At 34.4% G+C, this 26,020-nt stretch overlaps 1 protein-coding gene across 9 annotated transcripts in view; it reads left to right on the top strand.

Annotated features, from left to right (window-relative positions):
* TDRD3 (tudor domain containing 3) overlaps positions 1-26,020 on the top strand; it is a 164,506-nt gene that overhangs the window by 129,436 nt on the left and 9,050 nt on the right. For 4 of the 9 annotated variants that reach the window (XM_058683412.1, XM_058683422.1, XM_058683473.1 and 1 more), the window contains one exon: positions 10,329-10,414. The exons of 2 other annotated variants lie outside the window; for them this stretch is intronic. In XM_058683412.1, coding sequence (XP_058539395.1) covers positions 10,329-10,414 — 86 coding nt within the window. Of the gene's footprint in view, positions 1-968; positions 5,660-10,328; positions 10,415-13,623; positions 13,703-26,020 lie in introns of those variants that run through there. 3 more of the 9 variants (XM_058683429.1, XM_058683454.1, XM_058683464.1) reach the window with 3 other exon arrangements.

Here is a 26,020-nt window from a genome sequence, read left to right as displayed (position 1 = left end):
TTGATGATGTAATTGAGAACAGTTGACTTCATGGAGTCCATTATATATAAGGGCTTATGTGACTTTATATAGATTCTCAGCTACATTTAGGCAAAAACGGAGGACAAGGCACATTAAAATTGGTTTCATAAAGTTTTTTTTTAACTTCGTTTTTCCACTTTATGGGTAGCTGTTAATAAACTTATCATTAGATGTCTAACTCGTTTCTGTTTCTCTAAAGTATCAAAATATACTATAAAATGGTATTATCCAGACATTAGTCTTATCTTTGAAGTATACAGGTTTCTCTCAGTTGCTCCCTTTTAGTTTAGTTTAGTTTAGTTTTGGTCTCCTTACATTTTTCTGTCACCACCTCAGTGTCACCCACTCCCCTCACACACACAGCCCACCGTCCACTCTCCCCAAGATAAAGAAAACAACAACCAAAAGCCTAGTACCAGTAATTGTGCTTTGGGCCATGGAAATTTCTAGAAAATTTATCATTTTATATTTTATAGTATATTACTAATGATTCATAAGTTTAATTAATAGATCTTTTCCCTCACTCTCATTGTCTAAAGTTTAGCCACTTTTTCTCTAAAGGACTGAAATACCATCAATATCTAATCTATGCCTTTCTTTTAATGGAGAAACTTGATGTAACCATATGTTTGCCCTTTTGATTCTCCTATGACTGCTACTTTCATTCTCTTTTTCCATTAATACATCTTAATCTGGTTTTGATGGTAAAATTAATTATTTATTTATAGGTTATGTATTCCCAGAAGTTGAGTCCTTGTTTGCTATTTGTAATGTGCTCCTAAATGTGTTTAACCATTACAGTCAAAGTCAAACTAGAATTTTTACGTTCAGGTTTTTTTTTTTTTTTTTAAGAGGATTTGATAAGAGATTGATTTTATTCTTTTCTCCCTAGAGAAAAATTTAGTTTCCTTACTTCACTTCTTTTCTACTTCCTTTTTCTGTTTCAGGGTGGCCATAACTGATGAGCACATTGTCATTCCTCACTGTAGCTCTTCCATTCAAAGGTGTTTGCTACTGAGTGATCATTTTCTTTCTAGTCAGTGATTTTTCCTTTCCCCCTTTAATACCCCTCTTTCTGTTATCATTAATTTTTAAGTCAATGTAAACTTAGCTGGACAATAAATTTCACAGATGTCACAGTCCATGTAGTGTTTCTGAGCCAAGCAGTACTTTTCTACTTTCTAACCATTTGTGAATACTCATCTATTCTCTTTTCTAATTTTTTTTTTTTTTTTACTTATTTACTTTATTTTGCAGTCAACCTAAAAATCTTTTATAAGATGCTTGAAATATTTTACAGTGAGAAGCACGAGAGAATCACTAAATCTTTTGGAGATTCTGGTATTACTTTTCTGCTGTGATTGTTGATATTTTATGATTTTGCATAAGTTAATATGACAAATAAGTTGGATCATGAACATTGTTATTGGGGATAAGATCATTCTTCATTCTTTCTCTGCATGAGTAATTGACTTAGTTTGTAGAATCATCTCCTTGATATTCAGAAGCCACTAGCTTAACATATCTTCATCCATCTCCATTTTTTAAAAGTACATATGTGCATATATACATAAAAAGGCCCTGAAGAAAAGCTGTTTATGCGGTTGTCAATACATTTAGTGTAGAGTTGGTCTGGAGTTCTCTTGGCCTCTGAGAGTATTAATGTTGGGGTCTATGAGCACTTTTTCTTATTGTAACTGGAATTGTGGCAAGTTTTAAATTAAAGCAAAATACCCACTATATCAATAAGAGGATGATTCTAATTGGTAAACATACTAGAAAAATTAAAGGGCTGCAAAGGTACAGTGTTCATTCACCCCATGGATTGTGTAATTTTTAATTTTTAACTCTTGGTCTCTTTTTAATTGTGAAATTATATTTTATCTCTTAGAAGGTGTTTGTTTCTTATTGGTATAAGATTTGGGAAAAACCTCCTTTTCCTAAATGTAGCAGTGGTCATTCATTGAAGATGTTTCTAATAGTTTGCAGGAAAAACAGCCCAAAAGCCTGCATATAAACCAAAAGCTTTTATAGAAATCAGTTGCCTGTATTATCTATTAAAGGTGTAAGGATAAATCATTAAATAAAAAGCATGAAATATTAAGAGACTCAATGACTAAGTTAATAGTCTCTCATATGGAAAATTAAAATAAAAATCTACCTATTACTTTAAGGGTTAGTATTTTTCTCACGAAGTTTAGGAATTATTTGCCTTTGCTCTCTACACTAAATACCTACTTTTCCCTTTCCATATGGATACGTATTTTTCCTTCCAGAACATATTCAGTGATGATATTTCAGATGATGAAAATATATGTTCTGATTATGATTAAGTACTTTATTTCCTCCAAAATGATTTAGTAAACTTTTTAATAAGTCATCCTTGATTTTTTTTGTTCTAGCTAGATTTCACCTGGTTCTTTTAGATGTCGTTAAATATTCTCTCTTAACTTTAGCATATTTATTATAGTGAACTCTCTAACTATCACACATAATGTGGGGTTCATAACTTATTCTTAACTGGATAAATGCTCTCGCTTTTTTCCCCCAATGTTCTTTGAACATCATACGATTTTCCTTGTTTTTCCAAAGTAAGTGAAGCGTTAGGGAGTCTCATATTATTTATAAAATTATATAGGAAGAAAAGTATACATATATTATTTTATATTTCTGATTACTGTATGAGAAAACATTAGGGGCGAAGAAAACTGCTGTTTGTGTTTCCTGCAGGCCCTTTCCAAATTGGTTCCTTTTAACTCTAAAACTAATACCAGGAAACCAGTAAAAAGATGCCTCAGGCAATTTGGAATTATTGTAAAATACCCTGGTGCTGCTGCTCAGACAAACCTTTTGTGTTTTTAGAGTGTGGTTTCTTCTGAATTGCCTTCCTAAGCCTGTAGAGACACTTGTCAAGTCTTGATTTTCCAAGTATTTTTATGACCTGGATTCTATTGAGACTTTTATATCCCAAGAAATGTTTTAGAACTTGCTAGTTTCTAAACTTTCTTTTTATAAATTCATTGTATTTGCTTCTTAGTATCAGGAAATAATTATTGTTCAGCTATTGTTCCAAATAAAACCATTATGATTACATAGGTAATGCTTAGTTCCAAGGCCTTAACATACACATCATCTTGGTCATTAATTCTGGACAGATGGGTTGTTACTGCGTTTTAGATGATCATCCTGTTTTAAATGTTTTTCTGTATTCATATATTCAAAAATATTCTTTGCATATCTATTAGGTACTACGTAGGCTCTATTCTAAGTGAAGGATATATGTTAGTGCACAAAGCACACAAAAATCCCTGCCCACTGCACAAAGTTAGAAGAAAGTTATAGTTCCACTTATGTCAGTGAAACTTAAATATCTCATGGGGGTCTTCATTCTTTCTTCTTGAAGTTTTAAAACAAAATGCGAGTGGAAAAAATCTTGTTTACTAAAGTTTTAATTAAGTAATGTTTAGGTCTTTATTTTATTCCACCGTAGTTTGAAGATAAAATTAACGTGGAAGAAAAAAGCATGACTTAATGAATTTTACTTGATTCAAAAGTTCGTATCTATTTAAAAAGTAAAATTTGTTTTTAGGAGGATTTGGGTTTTGCTTTTTTAGATAATTATATATATATATATATATTTCAGTTTTACTGTACTTTACAAAAGGAACTGTCGATCTGAACTTTTACTTTTGAAGTACGTTTGCACAAAATTTTATAATGACATCCTGGAATGCACATTTGAAAGTTATCTTTTCAAATTCGAATGACACTCACAAAAAGCTATAAATTATTCTACCACTAATAAAAATATTAAAAAGAAACATATTACCAAAAAACCCCTAACCTATTTAATGACAGAGATTGAAAGTTATGATACGTAAATTAATGAGTTAAAATGGATCCTAAATGTATTAGAACAAGGTCATGTTAGTGATTTTAATGATGTAGTGATAAAGTTAGGCTATATCTGGGTTGTGTTTGATATTAAAAGATCATAATAGATATTAAAGAGGACAATTGTTACCGAAATCATTAACTTCAAAGGAATATTAGAATTATGTAACAGTGAAGTTCTGCCAATTAGTAGCCAATAATAAAAAGTACAAGCACATATTTGATCATAGTCCAAAGGTTTTTCATTTTTGCTGATAAATTCTTAAATAAATTAGTGGGTATAATTTACCACACTTAAATTTCTGCATTAAAAGCATAAGTTGATTAAGGTCACTAAAATACTGAAATACATTTTCTTCCACCATACATATTTCGGGAAACTTTCCTTTCAAACATTGTCCTACAGGCCATGCCCATTTTGTTTTGTCTTGTTTTGTTGCAGTATAAACAGAGTTAGAATGAAACTGTACTGATAGCTTAGCCCAATTTAAGAACATATGGGTGATGGAATTTGGGGATTCCATGCAGTGTCTTCAAGCTTTGATTTCATAAAGTTTGGTTGTACTTGATATTCTTTATTTCTTCATCAATTGCTCAGCCTTTCACAATTCCCACCAGAGGTTGTGGATTACACAGAAGGACTTTACTGGAGATATGAAAGCTGCTGATGAAGAGGGAGAGATTATTCATTCATAAATGCGTACCATATACATAGAGATGTCAACTTCATACTGTTGCTATCTACCCCCTGAAGCCCAAATTTTGTTTGTGATAGCCAAACCTAACAGTTGATTATGAAAATGTTGACATCTACGTTTGACCCTGCTATATTATTTAACAGAGACATTTTATTTCACCATTTAAATTAATCCTAAGAGAATAATAAACTAGATAATAATTTTAAAAACCTATACAAAAAGTACTGTTTGAATTTTGCTATTTGATAACTTCGTATATTGTAATCTACCCAAAGGAGCTATATATAAAGACATGTTTAAAACGTTTCTGGGTAATCTGAGGTTTTCTTTATTGAGCACTGAATGTACAGGTTATTTGCTTATGTCATGTTCCTTTTTTCTGAAGGTGAAATAACTTCCAAAGTGAAATAACATGGCAGGGTATTACCCAAGATGTGCCGTCTTTTTAAAATTATTATAGTCATACTAGTCAGTTTGTTTCTAACTTTAACTATAATTCATAAGACAATTTGAGCCTTACATTATTTGGTTATCAATATTAAGAATCAAGCTAGCATAACTGTTTGAAAAATCCACAGCAATTATTTTTGCATAAATGAATACCAGCAGATATGATGTTAATTTTTATCCTCTAAGTCTCACCTTTATTTATAGCAACCTAAAGTGTGGTGCCCTGAATTATGATGTTTGTTAGTTAAAGTTAAAATATGTTGCTTTTAGATTTATGCCAAATATCCTCTGATTTACATTTCCCTTCAAAGTAGTCTTTAAGGAAGCATCATGGGGGAGAGCTGCAGCCAAAGGGTGCTGGGATTGTCAGGTGAACTGATTTTTTCCTTTGGCGTTTTTGATTTAGTAGGCTCAAGCCTTGTTCTCTTCGAAGTGTAAATTTTTGTTTTTTCGTTTATTTTACATACCAGGGCTTTTAAAATTGCCGTTTCAAACTGCACTGAATTTTACCATTCCTTTGCATATAATACAAAAGACTTGCTAATATACTTATTGCACAGAAAATAAAATAGTAAAATAAATGAATCTGAGGAATATTTTTGTTTTGTTTTATTTCTCTGTCCCAACGGTGTTACTCTTATACTGGGCATGTGCCTTGACTAGACACTTATGTCAGTATATTTTAAAGATTATTTTCAATCCGAAGAGGCATCCTTGAATTAAAAAAATACACACAGTTCTATTTCAGTTTCTAGTGAATTTCTGAGCCTCTTCCATCTGCACCTAAAGAAGCTGAAAAATAGTGTTGCGTTGTTGGACGACAGCACTTTCAGATGGAGCCCCCGCAATACATCTTTCCTCCCCTAAAGTCTGGGATTGACCATACATATTGGATTGCATACTATAGGGGGTTGTCAACTGTCCTTTCATCTTGTGTCTCCGCTTAATACTGTTTTTGTGTATTCTTTGGTCATCTTGTTTGTTAGTCATCTCTCTCTGTTTTCATTTTTATTTCCAAAACATTCTTGTATCCTCTTGGCTTTTTTTTTTTTTTTTTTTTTAACTGTTCTTTCTTTCCTTTCTTTCTTTATTTCACCTTTGGTAGGTGGTATCTCTTGATATATATGGACTACTTTTCCTATTGCTCTTAATTTTCTGAACTTTACTGGATCTATGCTATTTACTCTAGAATCCTGTGTGATAGGCTTCACTAGGAAAGAGTGGAGTTTGATCTGTCTCCTTGTGAGAAATACTCTAATGTTATAGAGCTTCCAATTCCATTAAACTTGGGAACTACTAGCAAGAGTTTTACACCTTGGCTTGAAATAACTCCCTTAGCAACCTGTCATTGACTGAGAGCACCATTCAGAAGGGAAAGGAAGTACTACAACAGTGAGTACATTTTATTTGCCTAAAAAAGAAAACCCATATGGTTTATTAAGAGTAAACATAGTTGAAGAGGCTCTATTTAAGCAACTTAGACCACTGTAAGAATACAAAAGTCATTAGTTTTTTGTGCAGATGGTTTTATGCCTAATCCATCTAGAAGGTGTGTTCTGAGAATATTAGTTCTGCTTTTTAGTTAAATACATTTGGAAAATGCTGAGTTAAAAAAATTAAGCACGCTTTTTTTTTTTTTTAATGGGACCTCTTTGAGCCAATAACAGACTAATATGTATTTTATTTTATCTTGTTTTTCTCCATTTATTTAGGTCTTCTGTAATTTCCTTCATCAGTGCTTTGTAGTTAACATGCAACCTTGCTAATATCACTTATTGGATCTATGAGCTTATGTTCATTTGCTTTGAGTGCTTTTGTTTTTTATTTTTTTTATTTAGAAAATACTGTTGAACATTCACATCAGTTGATACATATTTTAATCTCTGAGAGAGAGAGAGATACTATGTATTGCTTCACAAACTTATTTGTTCATGGAACTTTTTTTTTAACCTGTTATAGAACCTGTTACAGAAAATCTATAGGACATATTTTGGAAAACGTCTTAGCTGTCTTGTTACCTTCTTTCTAGTTTTCAAATTTTCCCAGCTTTAAGATAGGGTGAAGATTTAGCTTTAAATATATTGTTTTAGATATTCCAAACTTCTTAAGAGGAACATAATATTATATTTTTATGTTATAAATAGAGACTAAATATATAGTAAAAGGCAGTTTGTCCTCAAACATGTTCTCTCATCTTATAACTCACTGGTCTTTTAATTTTATTTTAACTTAATTCTAATTCTAAAAACTTCTATTTATTAACATTTAGAAATTGTCATTTGTGGAGACTACCATTAGAGTTTTTATAATATTGCTGTCCTTCTCTGTAATTCTCACCCAATAACCTACATGATGTTTACATGTTCCAGCAGTAAGGCATTTTCATCATCTATTTGGGTTTTGAATTTGTTATTCCCCAATAAACTAGTCTAAGACAAAATCTGAAATCCCTTTTTTTGTTGTTTTTAAGATGACATTTCAAAAAGAAAGTGTCAAAGCAAGTTAATTCCAGTGGGTAAGTGAACATTGTTAAGCGAAGGAGATTCCTAAAAGACCAAAAATTGTGTTTTGTTTCAACATTTATATTGCTCTTTTACTAATAGGCTTGTATGTTCTAAAGCTTTTGAATAATATTGTTTTAATTAGTTGAAAGCTTGTTAAAAGCCTCCTGGAAAATAAGCAAGCTCTTATACTTAACTGCTCTTGATCTCCCTTTCTTCTTTTCCTGGTTACAACAGTTAAGTGAGATGAATTGATAATCTTGGATAGAATTCCACAGCTCACTTGAGTGAACTAGAGGGGGAAATATTCTTATTTTAAGAAACCTGCCTTTTCCAGGCACTTATAATTATAAACAAGGGCAGAATTTATGGTTGGATAATAGCTAGTGAGAGTGCAAAAGAACTCTTTAAATAAGTGGTAGATATATACTGTAAGTACCAGCTCTTTTAGAGCTTGAAGGGATTAGAATTTTAAGTAAGCACATGAACGGGCTTGATAACTAAAACAGTAGAAGGAGGTCAGAAATTACGTGTTGATTTATGATTTATGGATGATTTATGTAGTCTTGGTGGGCACCTTTATTAGTGAAGAGTCCTTTGTCAGACATCAGGCCTAAGCGTAATAGTCTAATATGATAGTTTTCCAATACATAGTCTTTGAATGCTTTTTGTAGCAAAGCTACTTCAGAAAATAGATTGCCCTATATACCCAAAGGATTAAAAGGATATAAGAGAAGTAGAAGATAGATTTCCTTCCTTCCAGAAACCACCTAATAAATATTAATAAGGCCTCCATCAGTCCTAGATGGTTCCAGTCTGGGAACCATTGTTGGAATGGTTCTTGATTACAATTTTGTTATGCATGTTAAACGAATAGGATAGCATGAAGGAGGGAAGTGGGAAAGGCTAACATTGACTTTTCAAAACTAGAATAACTTTAAAGACCTTTTATTGACACTTTTATCTTGCCTGAAGTATGCTCATTTTTTCCCAGATCATGTGATTAAAAAATTAGGGTAAGCCTTTTTGGTCATGCTTAACCAACAACTTACTATATAAAGTAAGATATTAGAAGTCAGTTTAATTCTGTTTCTTTCTGGTTCAAATTTTAAAATGTATGGGCTTGTGTTCTTCTTTTTTTTTTTTTTTTTTTTTTTTTAATGTTGGAAACCATTTTTGGTACTATTTAATGAATGATTTTAGGAGAATATAATGATCATTTTATCTTGAAGAGACTAATGTAAATAAAGCTTAAAATAATGTGGAGAAAATATACTAATTTTTTTCTTACCTCATAAAATCATTAGATAATATAAATATTATTATTAGGAATTCCTGAATTTGACCATCAGTATTCAAAAGAATGTTAGACTTAATTAGATTTTTCAAATATGTAATTGAAGTCTTAAAGCAAAGGGAAAAGGGAGGCATATCAAAGCTTGAAAGTATTAGTACTTACTCGAATTTTTTTGTTTATTCTAGGTAAACTTTTTTTCTTCTTCTTCTATTTTGTTCATTTTCTGTCCTTTTCCTCTTCCCCCTTACCCAGACTCTTCTTCCTTGTCCTCTTCCTCTTTGGTTTTGTGTCTGAGTATTTGCCTTTTTATTCATCTTAAAGGTTTCACGTGGCTTTTAACTATTAGATTGGGTATGTTCCATCTCAGACAAGACTGATCCTCAAATAAAGTCTGGTTAAATAGAGCATTTTTCAAGTTCAGAAAACCTTTGAAAGTTTTGGGAACAAATGAATTGATATCCTTGGTTGATCTTTTATAAGCCCTGATTATAATTGATGCTTACTTAGCACCTAGACCTAACTGACACAAGTTCTCATAAATGCAAAGACTGTTAGAGACAGATGTACTGGAGCTGAGTACAAAAAGATGTAGAAGTGATAAAAAGTTGGTTAAATGCCAAGTTGATTTAAATTGTACCCTTGTATTCTTAGGAAATAAGAAAAGAAAAAAATTCTCATTGAATATATTTAAAACTTATTTGAAATGTAAGTAATCAAGATGAGAAATTAAAATACATGATTCTTTAAGAAAAATTAAGGAACTATTCAAGAAACTAGGTACTGAAAACTCTAAACTTTGTCATAGAAAGTTAATTATAAAAGGCTACATTAAAGACCTTTTAGATATAATTTAGAAATATGAGATTTACATCTCATTTATAAGAAGATGATACATTTTCCTATTAATTTGTTGAAAATACTTGGCTATAAAAAGACTGAATATTCTGTCCATTCTAATGATTATAATTGCTTTAATGACAATAATCACTGAGGGAAGATGATTAAAATAGAAAAAAATGGCCATAGAGTAGGGTTAAATATATATTTGGTATCTGGGTTCTTAGGTATTTTTCAAAATAATTTTTATAATGGTATAACTTAAAAAGGTTTGACTCAAACTGCTAAACAAAACATTTCAAACAAACTGCTTTGAATAATTTCAATTATAAAAATTTTTTTTTTACTTTCTGAAGTGAGAATTACTATACTTTGAGATTCCAGTAAATTTCACATCAGTGGCAAAGTACTGCCAAAATTACTTCTGACATCATTTACTACTTAGTGCTATTCTTGAGCCCGAGCCTGAGAAACATTTTCAGATTCTGTGTGCTGTATCCTGAGAGAATTTGATGCAAAGAGGCCACTGCAAGAGTTACATGTCTGCTCTGCTTGGCCTTTAAAAGAAGGGGAGAGGGCAAGGCTGGTCTTGGGCATATTACTTCCACCTCCCTTTTGCCCCTGCTTCAGCTCCAGGGGAGCTGGAAATGCACAGGAAGAATCAGAAGACCTGGGTCGAGTCCCGGCTCTGCCACTTACTACCTAAGTGACTTTGGGTAAGTTACTTAATATCTCTGGGTCTCAGTTTCAGTACAGGGTTGTCGTGAGGATTAAGTAATACGATCAATGGAAATGTGCTTTGTAAAGTCCCAAGGTATATAGAAACATACATTTCTATCATTGTAACCTTGGCCTTCTTCCCTGTTCTTCTATAGTATAGTGTCCTCAGCTATGTTATTTTTAAAGCAACCCAAAATGACTTAATTCCTTTTGCTTCTCCCTATGTCCTCTCCATGTTGGAATTCTTAGTCCTATCTTCTGCATGCTTCAGAGTTAAATATTCTAAGAATACAAAACCAGTCTAGTTAAATTAATTTCACCATGAAGTGTGGATGACTGTTACCGCTTCTTACCTTTCACACTCCTACCTTTCTCCTTTATTCTTCTCAGAATTATGTGCTTAGAAACGTGAAGAATCTACTGCATGAATATTCAGACAGTGTTGGGGAGCAATGTTTTGGCAGAGGGAAATCCTATTACCTTAAATCCTATTACCATGAATTAGTAAGGTTGACTGGGAAAATGGGAATATGTGCCTCTAGTCCTTTCTCTGCGGGAAAAGAGATGGAAGGAGTTTGGGATTTAAAAGCTCTTGAGAAGTCTCACTGAAAACCTAGACTTGAGGTGTAATCATAGATGGGAAAAGGGATTGAATGACCATAACTCTCAAAGAGTTATATCTGACTGGGCCTCATCTTTGCTTCTCAGTAAAGTAAGTTCTAGCCCACCCTCAGCCAAACTATGCTCATAATGCCTAGGATCTTTTCTGGGTGCTCGGTGTATAGAGGCTGTGTGGAGCTAAGGAAGGAAAGAGAACTTGCCTTCTGGATCACATCTGGTTCCAGATCAAGGGATCTTTATGAGGGCGTAAAAGAGCTTAAATCTCTACCTGGTCCAGCCCTCCCCGTAATCTAAGAATGCTTGATCTGGCTATGTGTAAATAATAACAATAATAGCCACTTGCCGTGAACTGCTTGCCATTAATGCCTAATTATCGTGGATCACAATAACAGTTAATCATGCCATGATTAGATTAACTTTCTTAAAGATTTTATTTATTTTCTTTTGTTTTTACAGCCTTGACCTTTTGACTTATGCTCAATATGGTTTCTTGCTGAAGTAGCAGTGTCATCTTTCATAACTAAGAATTAGAAATATTGAACTCTAGGAGTATTCAAATGCAATTGAAACAATTACATGCAGGGTTAAATGTATGAGTTGGTGGGGAAAAATTAGGTAAAGCTCATGCTGGCAAGGATGCAGTGATGTGAATACTCTTAAACATGGCCAACGGCAGTGTAAATTGATGTAATCCTTCTGATTTTTTCCAAGCCTAAAGAGTGTTTAAAACCAATAATCCCACAGTTGTTAATCTCTCCTAGGGAAAGAGCAAAGGAAATAAGCTAATTGCTGAGAGATGATCATTGCAGCATTGTGATAAAAACTAGAAGTTACCTAAATGCCTAACAATAATAAGAGAACGGTAAAATAAGTGATCTTCCACCTAATGGATGAAATATGATAGAGCTGTCATAAAAGATCATTATGAAGTCTGTAATGTCATGGGAAATATTTATGATGAGTGAATAAAGCCAATTTATAGATTTGGATGAGAATACATTCAAGGTAATGGCTTAGTGTAGTAGAATTATGTACACTCTGTGTGTCTACATACACTTTTTCAATTTTATAAACTTTCTGTCATTTTGTATTATGATTTTTTATTTGAAAAAGTAAAAGCAAGCAAAATAAAATTAGCAGGAAGGAAGTTGATCATAATTAGGGAATTTTAGTCTTAAAAATCCCTAAAATTTGCAAAAAGGATCTGAAAATATGAGAGTTTAAAAAAGTATGAGAAACAAAACATCACCTTTTAATTTTTAATTTTGCCTTTGCCTTCAGTGAGGTTAATGGCAATGCAGTTATGGTTTTTCCATGATAAAATACCATGGTCTTTAAACTTGTTCCTGTCTGTAATTAGTAAATGAAAACAACTGAACAAATAGAGTTACTTCTGCAAAGTCTTATCACCTATTTTCATTCTGTCCATACAGCCTACTCCCCAATTCCTTGCAAAATTCTCCCTTAATTATACTGTTCCCAAAATGCTTGCACACCTTCAGAATTCAGGCTCTCCCAAGTGCTTTCAAATACAGAGCAAAATACATTTCTCCTATGAAATGTTTCTTTAATCTGCACTTACCTACCATTCATAATTTTAGGAATATGTTACTATGTAGTTATAACATTTTGTTTGACTCTTTGTCCCTGGTTAGCATTTGATATGTTATTAAAATATTAAGTAAAAAGTGAAGATTTTATTTTGAGGTTTTCTTATTATTTCAAATATGTATCAGTCTATTCCACCAGCCTGTTTCTTGAGCACTTGTTATGTGGCTTTACCTCTCCACCCAGAACAGTGGTGAGCACATTTCCGTAGAATGATTATGTGCTAGGCAGTGGAAACACACAGATGAGCAGCCTCTGCCCTCAAGGAGTCACAGACTAGCAGAGGAGCCCAGCAAGTAAGCCAACACCTGTTCATCCTGAGCAGAGCACAGAATACCTAACTGAGTCAGGAACCAATTCATGGAAGAATCAAGGCCTTCCCTGACTATTCCTGTTATAAAAACAGCAGTGTGCCATCACACAAATTCTCTTTCCCCTTTGCCCTGCTTTATTTTCTGCACATCTTGGTCCTGCCTCCAACCCCCGAAGTGAAGTCAGTGTGAGAACAGACACTTTGTCTCAGCTAATACTTCAGCATTCAGAACAGTACCTGAAACATAAGGGGCTCTCAATAAATATTTATTTATCAATAAATAAATAAATAAATAAATTCTGGATGAATGAAGTTTGATGTGAATCTCGAAAGTCGTGAAGGGAACTTAGAACTTAGTTTGGGAAAAAAAGGGAGGAAAGTAAGAAAACAGAGTAGCCAGGGAAATTCTAGAGGGCATGGTAGGGTGAGGTATGTTGGCAACAGTACAGGTGGGTATAGTAAATGTCAGTAGACGAGGCTGCCAAGGCAGGTGGGGTCAAAGCGTGAAGAGTAAGGTGGGTTATGGTGAGGAGTTTGAATTTTATCCCTCAGAATAGGGACTATGGAAGGATTTTAGGCAGGAGAGTGTCATATACATTTCTCCTATGAAATGTTTCTTTAATCTGTACTTACCTACCATTCATGTGATCTTTGATTTAACAGATTGTTGCCTGGTATGGAAAATGGGTTTAGTGAAAGCAGAGAGCCTGGAGACCAGTGATTGGAATAGTTAAGGCAAGAGGTGAGACCCTGGAGTTATCAAAATTTAGGCAAAATTAAAGAGTATGGGTAAGACTGCCTAGAGAAAGTGTGCAAAGAGAAAAACAAGGACTGGAGTCAGACTTCCGGGGAATTCGTTAAGGGGTGGGGAGAGGCATTAGGAAAGTCTGGCCAGGGAGGACAGGGGTTTGGCCAACAGGAATGACTGCTGAATCCATAAAATATAATGCTGGAAACATCAAGGAAGATAAGAACTAAAAAGTACCTAGTGGATTTGGCAATCGATAGGTGACTGGTAACTGTAGAATGCATTTCCAGTGGAATTGGTGCAGGAGGATCGCAACTTAGCGTTTCTTGAGAATGGGCAAAAAGAAAATGAAGTGTAGGCTACTTATAAGACCTTGGTTGTGAAGATAAAGAGCATAGAGGATGAGAATAAAGAGTAAAGGAGCTCAAGGGAAATGCCCAAGCGTGTTTACATCAAAGGCACAGTGAAGCAAAGAAGGAAGGAGAAGTTGTAAAAATGGGAATAAAGATTTTTAAGATCCCAGGCCATGGTAAGAAAGTGGGGCACAATAACGTGATTTCGCGTATGTTGAGGAACACTAGAGAAAGGAGGAGAAAGAAGTAAATAAAGATGTGGGCGAGGTTAAGTTGTTGGGTTTCAGGGAAGGAAGCTGAATAACTGTAATGAACTCTCTTCTCTATGAAGTAAAATCAGGTCATCAGTTGAAAGTAATGAGATCAAGAAGAGGCGATGAATTTTGAAGAGCGAGGTAAAGATTCAGAGACTGCCCAGGAATATGACAGAGGGAGTTAACCAAGAATGTATTTTCACAGCAGAAGTTTTCAACCCTTAGTAAAAGTTATGTGTAAAGCCTACTGTGACAGTTCATTCTCAGTTTCTAGTCTTTTAGTACAAGAAAAGTATAAGTGGATATACAAATGAGAAGAACTTTCCATGTTTATTAAACAGAAACTAACAGTTAACTCCTAGCCAATTTTCGCTAGAGGTTTCTACTAGGAACCTGATATTTGAAAGTCTGCACAAACATAATGACTATATTATTGCTCTATGACCTCAGCAAAGTTTAGTATTGGAAAATGCCCTGTGAAGGTGGATTTAAGCATACCATTAACATTAATACAATCCTAGGAATGTTAACAAAGTTTCAGGGCTTCTTTTTTTTTTTAATTTTTTTAATCTTTATTTATTTTTTATTTTTGAGAGACAGAGAGAGACAGAGTGTGGGTGGGGGAGGGGCAGAGAAAGAGAGAAAGACACAGAATCTGAAGAGGCTCCAGGCTCTGAGCCATCAGCACAGAGCCCAATGCGGGGCTCAAACTCACAAGCCGTGAGATCATGACCTGAGCCAAAGTCGGACGCTCAACTGACTGAGCCACCCAAGTGCCCCAAAGTTTCAGGGCTTCTTGAGCTCATCTTGATGCCAGGCAGTGATATATTAAATAGATAAAAATGTTAATTAGGTACTTGAACATTCTAAGACACAGTGTGTGTGTGTGTGTGTGTGTGTGTGTGTGTGTGTGTGTGTACGCATGGGAGCACACGAAAGATATTAGTGTTTTAAAAGCTGTGATAGTTACTACATTGTTCATTTAGAGAACAAAATAAGGTAAGAAAATTTTTTAAAAACTGCTGTTTAATCTGGTGAGACCTCATCTGTCTATTGACCTGTCCACCTGTTACTGACTGATTCATGGAGAAAGATTTTCCTTACATGGACATGGTTTTAAATAAGGAATTTTTGTTAATGTTCATCACGGTTTTTGCATGACAGTTGTAAAGAGTTGACACTTACTAGCTATGGAAGTATAAAACAGAATCCAAATAAGAAACTAAGTAATCCTGTTAAGAACATATACTCTTCACAGTTTTGGAGTTAATTTATAAACTACCATGGGATACTCTTGTTCTGTCACCAAAGGGGATGGCTCATCATGGACATACCACACCACAAAATTGATAGAGTTTCTAAAAAAGCCTAAATAACTTATAGTCTCTCGCTAAGACCAGAGAGAGCTTAGAAAAATAGTCTGTCTCAAGTTTATGCTGCTGAATGTGATAAACACTCAAACAGAGAAGCATAATACTACTACTACGTGAGGCATCAAATTCTGAAATTAAGGAACATCCCTTATTTAAAAAAAATTAAAGTTCTTAGGTAAAGTTAAGACCTTGATAATTAAGTATACAACAGAATTATTTGTGTTAATCCAAGCCCCTGAGGATAAATATCTTGGAACATGTAATAGTTTGTATTGGTACACTTTACTGCTTTATTATATTCTCCTTCTCATAGTCATGTTCTCGGGAGTACTAATGCTCCCATCTGTAGATACCTAGGTGGGGAACATTAACTTGGATGAATTTTATAAAGACAATTTCTATATTTGGTAGGCTGATAGGATTTGCCCTGGTAAAGAAGTTTGCCTCTGGGTTCCTTTCTTCACTGGAAGAAAAATGAGTATGTTGCTAATTGACCAGATTCTCAGCCTCTCTTTTATATTTGACATTGGTTATTAACACCGATAATTGTAAGAATCACTTTGGAAATGTAAAGTGCCACCTGGAGGCTCATTTAGCATTGCGTGTTAGGTTTTTAACTTCTATAATTCACTAAGATAATATAGTCAAATTGCTTGACTCGAACCACTGAAAGAAAAACTGTTTATGTTTTATGTGGCATTATAAAGAATAGAACTTTACATTTGTGAAGCATTAATAATAGCACACTTTATCGAACACTTAATTTTGTACCAGACATGATTCTAAGCTCTTTATTTACTTTAATTCATGTAAAGTATAGTTGCTGCTTATGAAGAGTGTAACCACCTCACTGTCTTTTGTTCTCTCAATTGAGTCCTTCAGAGTAGATAGCATTATGGATAATTGGTGCTTTACAGGAGGAACTGTGGCACCTAAGTGTTATTATATCTACTTTATTTTATTAATTTCACGATGTGCTTAAGATGCAACTTAGATGGAAAGCACCTGATTTTTATCTTTTTGTATAAACTTCGAAGAGTTTAACATGAACAATCTAATTCTCTTGTTCAGCCTCTGCATCCACTGGGATGTGTGAAAAGAGCAGCATAACCTGGGCAAGATATATCCTCTTTTTTAGCCTGAGGTTTGTTTTCTCTTCTGAAAAATAGCAATAAAAATATGCAATTTGATAGGGTTGTTGTAAGGATCATAGTAGCTGTTCAATAAGCGTTTTGTTCAGTCATTGAATGATTGAAACGCCTCACACATAGGTTTTTAATTACTGTTGGTTCCATTTCTTTAGTTTTCTTTCTAGGCTGTGGAAAGAGCAGCTTTCCTTCACTGCCCATCTCTTTAAAGTGACGTTTGTTGATCCTGGATTGCAACATCAGCAGCTACTAATTGGAACTTTCAAATCAGGAGTTGCGTGTCCATCCCAAATTATCCCTCTTCAAAGGAAAACCAGACTGCTTCCCTGTCCCATCTTTTTCTTCAAATGAATTCCTTTTTCTTTTATACTTCTTTTTAAAATGTTCTTTTCTATTAGGATGTTACTAGTATAATGAACTTCTGTATTAGGACTTTTAAAATGCAATCCTAATATAAAAATCCACAAATCTTTTAAAAGTAAACTAGTTTTTCCCACAAACTAAAAGAACTGTGTTCTTTTAAGCTAATAGTATTGCCTGCAAAGCTATAAAATTTCCATCATTTTCTTAATGCAAAACCATTTTCCTTCACACTTTTGAAGTCCTATGTTTGCAACAGCCTTCATAAATTGGCGACCCCTATCCTGACTCTGACACAAACCTGCTCAGCCCATCCTGCTGTCGGTGTACCTGCTGCTTGCCATTGACAGGATTCTTGTCAAAACCGGGGATTGCATAAATTAGTGTTTAACCCTGGACAGGCTTTTTCTCATTTCAGTTCAGCTTTTAAAAGACTGTCGTGTCCTTATTCATATGTAATGAAAGTGAAATTTGACTACCATCATACACTTTATACTTTCAGAGTTTGTAAACTCTGAAGAGCATCATAAACATTCCTAGTCTTACTGATTTTTTTTTTGTTAAGCCTTAATTAGTAATCCTCAGTTTTACAAATTCCTGTACAAAAATGACATCATCACTAATTGTCTACTGGCCTTTCCTTCTAGTCCAGAGGACCTACTTGCCTTACTTTTTACTTTAACAAGCAGCTTACATCATGTGTGTGTGGTGGGAGGGCGGGGGTGGTGGTGGGAGAGAGAAGAGAGGAGTATTAAGTTGTGTAAAGGAATATATGTTAAATAATCTTATGGATGAATTTAGAATTATTAAAAAATGGGTTGTTTTACCTTGATTCTTTTCAGAAGGGCACATATTAAGTGTTTGAAAAACCTAAGAAAATCTTTTGACTCCATAATACTTCCTAACTTGTCCTTGCTGTCATTGTTCCACTGTGACTCTATGGACAAGGAGAAATAGCTTCATTCTCGAACAAGGAGAACAAAACATATTTAATAAGAACAAATATGTATTATGTTCTTCTTTTGTACAAGATGATGAGCAAATTACCCTCAAGAGTATATTATCAGTTCTCCCAGCCTGTGTTGAACATCTAAAACAGAGTTCCTGAATTTCAGTAAACTAGAAATAGTATTATTACAGGAAAATATAATATGTTTAATAGCCTTGATTAAATCAGGTGATATATGCTGTCTAATTTTCCTTTACCTGAGTTGACAGAGATAAGTTTCTCTCCCTTATTATTCTTAGAGAAAATCTTTGTGATACCTTTCTCTTTCTTCAACTATCTAACCGTCAAAAATGATTGAGAAGGTCTCCTAAACTTGGAAAGAGAATGATTTTTTTTTTAAAGCTAATTCCTCATATACTGAACATTTTGAAATCTCAATGGGAGGAAAAGAAATCCATAAATTTAAGCATACTGAAATCCACAAATTTAAGCATAGTTAACACCAAGATGAAATGTTATTTCTCTACTAACTTATTGAGGGAAAAGGGAATAAATGGTTGAGAACGTGAAGGTTAGAGTCCTTACGTTCAAGACTTCACTATAATTGGAACACTCATACACCAGACCACCATGTATAACTCTTGAGCTGCATTAACCAACTTAATATCTACAGGAACCCTATGAAATAATTATTAGCATTCCCATTTTACATACACGGGAAACTACAAATACGGGTTCAGAGTCATGAAGTAACTTGCCTAAAATCTTTGAGCTAGTAAGTTACAAAGCTGATATTCAAGTTTGGATTCACTGACACCATCACACATGATCCTACGTTTTACTTGTAAATGAACGTAGATGATACCAAACTATTTGAGGATTTTTGTGGGAGTTTAATGAAATAGTATATATAAAAATATTCAGCATTGTAAGTAAATGTGTACTTCAATATGTGATACATTGTTTTGATTAAGGTATCTTTCAAACAGTTTATTCAACCTTAATTCTCATGAATTTAGAGAATTTTGAATGGAAAAGTGAAGACATATGTGGGTAGAAATATCAGCTAGAAAGTATCTTACATAGGGCAGAAAAAAAATCAACTTGTTCCTTTCACTTACTATTGTATTGCTAAGAGAATTTAATCTCAAACCGAGACTCTCTTTTTATCCTCTAAATTTCCCTGGAATCTAGTTTTAGGATTATACTACATTTTAGCCATCTGTTTAGGTCTTACCCTTTTAGATAGTAGTCCTAATTTTCACTATTCGAAAGAAAGAGAGGGAAGGAAGGAAGGAAGGAAGGAAGGAAGGAAGGAAGGAAGGAAGGAAAGAAAGAAGGATCACCAAATCATCATTTGGAAAAACTGACTTAATATTATATATTCAGAATACACCAATGATAATACTGTGCCAAAATAATATCTTTCATTAGTGTATGGATTTCAATTGCGATGAAATTTAAGACCTTAGATTGGGGAAATAATTATTTTCCAATACAGAATGATATAGACCTACGAGTAGGTTATAGGGATTCTGCTTGATGACAAGCACAATATGAACAAGTAGTGATTGAGCAGCTGCTGAAAACATTAAAGCAAGGCTAGATTGCACTAATAGATTTATATAGAGTTTGTTCACTATGGGAAATAATAGTATTATGTTCCAAGCAGACTTTACATGGAATATTATCTGAAAACTAGGTTCTAAAGAATAGTAACTATTAAAGTGAAATAAAAGAAAAGACATTGAAGATTATGGAAGATTCTAGAAATAATAGTATTTGACAAGTGATTCCAAGAGCTGAGTCTTTTGCTTCTAGAAAGTAGAAGACTGAAGAGAGATATAATACTTGTTTTAAAATAGCTTAAAATCTTTCATATGGCAAAGGAAACAGACTCAACTAGAAATGTAGGTGGGACTTCTAGAAATGCAGATTTGTACTTTGTTGTGCAGAACAGAGAGCCTAAAAGAGCCTGAGTACCCCTCACCAGAGTTACCTGAAGGCGGTAGGTGGATCTTGTACTGGGATCAGATCATTGACTCCTGTAGTCCTTCTACAGGACTTTGTTAACTGGCCTGTTAACGGATAAGGGTTTCTAAACATCTGTTATTATGGTTCACTAAAGAGAAATATTTTCAGTTCATTATGCAGACTTTGTTAGTATGGGTTTTTAGGTATGAATGGGATTTAAATGTATAATGATGTTTGTCACATTGGGCCTCTATCTGCTTGAAGATTTAAGTGTTTAACTTTTTTCCTGTCAGTCTTCCTTTATGTTCATTAAGGGGGTGAACACATCAGCATTGATTTCATTTCTGTGTTATTAGGCATGGCGACTTTTTTCTTATAGTTAAATAAAGCATGTCAAGTCACGTGTCCCCTCCCTCCTCCAACCTTCCATACTTTTTAATGGCAAAGATCTGGCCTATATTTCCTCAATTTGACATGGAGATTTTTTTTCCTATTTCTGTTTCTTAAATCTGTATTACACGTCACTGTAGCATACCGTAAGTGTTTGTCTCAGGTGGTCAGTTACATAATATGCATCGGGCTGACTTTTAGAGTAAGAAGTGCTCTGGCATTATGGTGCAGAAATCATTACTTTCAGAGAAAGAATTAGTTAACCCATCTTAAATTGTGTTATATTAGCCTGCCCATTTAAGATGTAAAAATGATATAAATTATGAGAGCGAAATGATTAACCACTTGTGATTAGTGCTCATATGTCTTGACCATAAGATATTCTAAAACATTGGTTGCGTTTGCATAGATAATTTGTAGGCATTGACCTAAAAACAGATCAACATAGATAGGCATTGTCTATTATGAATTGTCATTGCTGTACAACTTTTTAAATAGTGTTTCTAACTGGTTCCTTTTTATAGCATTTGCCAAAATTTAAAGGGTATGATCTAAAGGCAAGATATTCAAAGAGACTGATCACATTAACTTATTTTTGGCTTCCTCTTAAAATGTTCAGATTTTATGCAAATCGTGTCTATAACTTTTGACTGATTTTCAAGAGTGCTTCTTTGCCAGTTTCCTCCCCTTTTTTGTTCTATTTTCCTTTTTTATCTATAATAAATTTTAAAAAAATACCTCCCAAAGAAACAAAACCAGTGGTAACAATAGAATTAAACTAGTAACAATTAAACAAACAAACTATTCATTTTAATGTGTAGATCATTTTTTTTTTTAATTTCAGTAGATAAAAATGGCAAGTGTGTGGCAAGAATCTTCCTCCTTGCATTGGCTCTTTGATTTTTTTTTTTTTCCAGTGACTCTTCCACTTTCCTTATCTGCCCAAAACAACCTGAGGAATAGCAGCAAACTTCCTAAATTTTAGCAAAGTCTGTGAGTCTAGATAGTTTAATTGAAGTGGGCACATATATTGTATTGTCAAACGGTTACTTATTTCACAACAGTAGAGAACATAGAAGGCTTATTTGATAAACCCTTCCTAAGTATTAAAACGTCATATAGTTCTCCATGTAAACCTATGAGTTCATTATTATTTTCTGTGTGAGAAAACTGAGACCAAGAGAAGTTGAGTAACATGCCTCAAAGTGGTAGAGGCTAAACTGAGACTCAGATCTGACTTAAGAGACTGAGGTCTCAAATACCAATGTCATGAAGTAACTCTCAAGGAAATCTTTGAGTACATCGGCATATCTGGGAGCAGGATATGCTCCGTACCTTGATTTCTGGGCAAGCTTTTGGAATCTATTTAATCTTAAGCTAAAGCAGCCAATGAGTTTTAGAGAGGTGCACATTTTTATAAAACATATATTCATTCTTTGGACCTCACTGTAGTATTTCAGCAAAGATTATGACCAGTAAATGATGTTTGTGCTAGGACAGAGACCTTGGGACAGAGGCCATCCATTTACTTAAAAATGATCTTAAGCTAGCTATTAGAAAAAAGTAAGCCAAACTGTCTGAAGCAAGATATGTAAATATGCACTGTGTGATGCAATGGAAAGGACTTTGGAGCAGACAGCCCGGAGTCTTATTCAAGCATGGCCACTTATATAGCTTTGGGTAAATTACTTTGTTTCTTCATCTGTAGAGAGGTGAGATTAGGTAACTCAAAGCACTGTTACAAGGATTAAATGAGATAGAATGCAAAATGCCAGGCACACAATGGAATAAACATCCATTTCCTTTTTCTCTGTTCCAAGTTGTAAATAAACTCAGGTGTGTTTTTGAATGTAGGAGTGTCTGTACTTTCGCAATTTGGTAAGGGTGACATGTTTACTAGTCTCTTTTTCATATCCTCGTAGTTAAAATATGGATGGAGCATTTTGAAGTTCAGCTCAATTTCCTTAAGTGCCTAAACTGCCAAAAATGGCTTGTCTACTTTATATTAAAGGGTCGGTGATCTTAATGAAATTAGAGGAGGGACTGTGATGAAGAGTACGGTGTTTGCTTTTACTGTCATTTAAACATCAAGTTTTCTTCTGTGTTAAGTTAGTTGTCTTATGTAGGTTGTGCTCTAGCTGGCAGGGCATGGAGTAAAATCCTTGAACTAAGATTTCTGATAACTTCCTAATATAGCATCATCAACAATTTCAATTTTTGTATAAATCTAAAAAAATATACTCTTTTCTGAAAAGATCAGAACCACAGTGAAATGTCTCATTTTTCTCCTGAAATCCTGTGTGATACAGGAATGAAAGCACTGGGTTCTGTCGGCCATGCATTTTGGAACAGCTGTTTAGTAATTAGATCAGATTGAATCAGATTATTATTTTTATTTTTATTTTTTGGTCTTGAATCAGTATTTTTCTTTTCTGCTATAAAATATCTGGTTTAAATAAAATATTCTTGGACATGGTACGTATTAAAGGGATGATCTTAGATCTGCTCTGAGGGAAGGGGAGACTCTAATTCTAAGTGGTATAATTCTAAAATGGTATCTTCTTTTACCCAAAGTTTCAAACATAGAGAAATTAGTCTATTACAAAATTACTTATTTTGGTTATATATGACACTCTCATATGTTAGTGAAACTTGAGATTTTTTTTTCCTCACCTAGGTGCAGAAGGTTTTATTACCAAATGAGGCATTTAATTCATTGAAGTCAAAAGAAGTGTTTAGATTTTCTCTGTGATAGAAGGCAAAGGCAAAAGGGTTCCGAACTCAGAGTCAGAGGCCTACTTTTTGGTTCCTCTTCTTCCACCAGCTCACTTTTTTTTTTACGTTTATTTATTTTTGAGACAGAGAGAGACAGAGCATGAACGGGGGAGGGGCAGAGAGAGAGGGAGACACAGAATCAGAAGCAGGCTCCAGGCTCCGAGCCATCAGCCCAGAGCCCGACGCGGGGCTCGAACTCACGGACCGTGAGATCATGACCTGAGCTGAAGTCGGACGCTCAACCGACTGAGCCACCCAGGCGCCCCACACTTTCTTATATTCATCAAGTCAGTCGACCCAGCTAGTTCCCCGTGTTCAGCAGAGGCTGAACTAGATGGGGCTAGTTTTTGTGCCATAGAGAGTTACAGAGCTTGGAGGGGCTGAGGAAGAGAAAGCCAAGGGGATACTGCTTGCTAACACATGTAAAACACTCACTGTAACCTGGGCCCATCTACTTTAGGGTGAAATTCTATATAAAATTTCATATGAAGCCAGAGTGCCACATTTACCCAAAATATAAACGATAATTCTGATATATATATATTTTTAATGTAATCTGCTCCGTTCGAGTATCTCCAATTCCTCTTCCAATTCTGGCATTCATTGTAACTATATTCCTCACCCTCATTCTTTGGGAGCAGAGTGAAAGACAGGACTGTGAGTCAGAAGACTTGTGTTCTAGCTCAGGTTACGGTACTAATTCCTTGAGCAAATAATAGTTTTTAGGTATTTGGATTACTGTTCTTTACAGAAACTTTGTTTTATAGAAAACAGTTTGTGGTTCCAGGCTACCACAAGCCTGGTTTGTTTTGTGATACAGCTGTAAATATTCAATTGGAACATATTTCTTAAACAAGAATAATTGGTAAATTAAGTTCAGCGTTGATCATAATACATGATTCTAGTGGGCACAGATGTTATAACCTTCACAGAAAATAAAAAACCAATCCAGCTTTTACTTTCAATTTTAAGTCACTCTAATATAATGGAATGTTAGTTTAATTGATTTAAAATAGGTTACTTAAAAATATTTTAAATTCTTCTTTACATGATTTTTTGTTCTTGTTTTTGAATGGGGCAGAGATACTTTATTTCACCTGTTTGGACTGTAACATAAAATCAAAGGTCAGAGTTTCAGTGGGGATGAAGAGGAAATGTTATAAATATCCAAGGTATAATCAAAATTGAGCACATCCTAAAAATCAATTCAGAAAGCTCCATAAACTTCAAAGTGGCTTTCACACATTAATTCATTCTCATGGCATCCCAAGGATGAAAGCAGTTTAATTGTCATATTCTAGTTACTGATAACCACAGGAAGAATCTGAATGGATTGAAATGTGCCATTTTATTAATAAGGCATGTCAAGAAACATTTTATCAAATATTAAGGATCCACGACATCATCAGCACTATTCAAGGCACAAAGTATCCCACTGACATGGCCTATTTTACAGCCTATTTTTTTTAATATACTTCATTTTTTTAGAACAGTTTTAGATTCTTCGGAAAGGAAGATACAGAGACTTCCCATATGCTCCCTGCCCCCCACCCCTACACACAGCCTCCCCCATTATCAACATCTCCCACTAGAGTAATGCATTTGCTCAGAGTCCGTGGTTTACATTGGGCTTCATTGTTGGTGTGTACATTCAGTGGGTTTGGACAAATGTATAATAACATGTATCTACCATAATAGTATCATAACACAATGGTTTCACTACCCTAAAAATCCCCTGTGCTCTGCCATTCATCCCTCTGTTCTCCCTTACCCTGGACAACCTCTAATCTTTTCACTGTCTCCATAGTTTTGCCTTTATTACATGATGTTTTGGGAAAGCAAGTTTGTCTTTAACTTTTGTTTAGGTTTTGTATTAAAATGAATTTATATTTCTATAAACTGGCTACAGAAGCTCACCAGGCAGGCAAAAGGTGGCCTGGAAATTCACAGGGTGAGTGACTCATATGTGAATCACTGATAGAGATATGTACTCATTAATATTTCATTATTCAAAGTATCCTAAATTTCAAGGCTTGTTGTTGAGAGTACATGGTGTTCATTTCATATGCTGGATTATGTTTTTGTGACTACTATACAAATTCTGTGAGAAGGAACTGACTAGAAGAAATTTTATTAAATTACACACAAAATACCTATTAAAAGATGTGTGACAGTAGTAATAAGTTTTTCTAAGTTTTTTTATGAAGAGAATTGCCATCCCTGCTCCCCACTCTCACCAACCAAATAATCTCTGATTGTCTCCTCACAGAGTCATGGTTGTGGGAAAATGCCGAAGGAATGGTAATTTAAGAAGATATATGAATATGTCAGTGAAGCAGAGGAAAATGTGGCATTGTTGGCAAATAGAGCCCCCTCCCCCCCGCCCCACAACAAAATTTCCATAGAGATTTGGGTTAGCGTTTCAGCCTTAGAGACAGACAAGAAAGGTGGCAAACCCAAGCTTCCTGAATTTCAGAATTATTTTCCAGGCTGGCACTTAGGAGTAGGAAGTTTCCTCCTCCTCCCTTGGCCTAGCCCAGGGTTTCTCAATTCTGGCACTGATGGCATTAGAACTGGGTAATTCTTTGTTGTGTAGGCTGCCCTGTGCCTTTTAGAATATTTAGCAACATCGTTGGCCTCCACCCCTTAGATGTAGTAACAACTCGCCTACACCTTACCCTCTCACTTTGTAACAACCAGAAATATCTTCAAACCCACTAGATGCCAGTAGCATCC

Source organism: Neofelis nebulosa, chromosome 1 (genome assembly GCF_028018385.1).
Source record: "Neofelis nebulosa isolate mNeoNeb1 chromosome 1, mNeoNeb1.pri, whole genome shotgun sequence".
NCBI classification, from domain to species: domain Eukaryota; kingdom Metazoa; phylum Chordata; class Mammalia; order Carnivora; family Felidae; genus Neofelis; species Neofelis nebulosa.
Note: the sequence above shows the minus strand (reverse complement) of the source record. Positions and strands in the feature narration are given on the sequence as shown.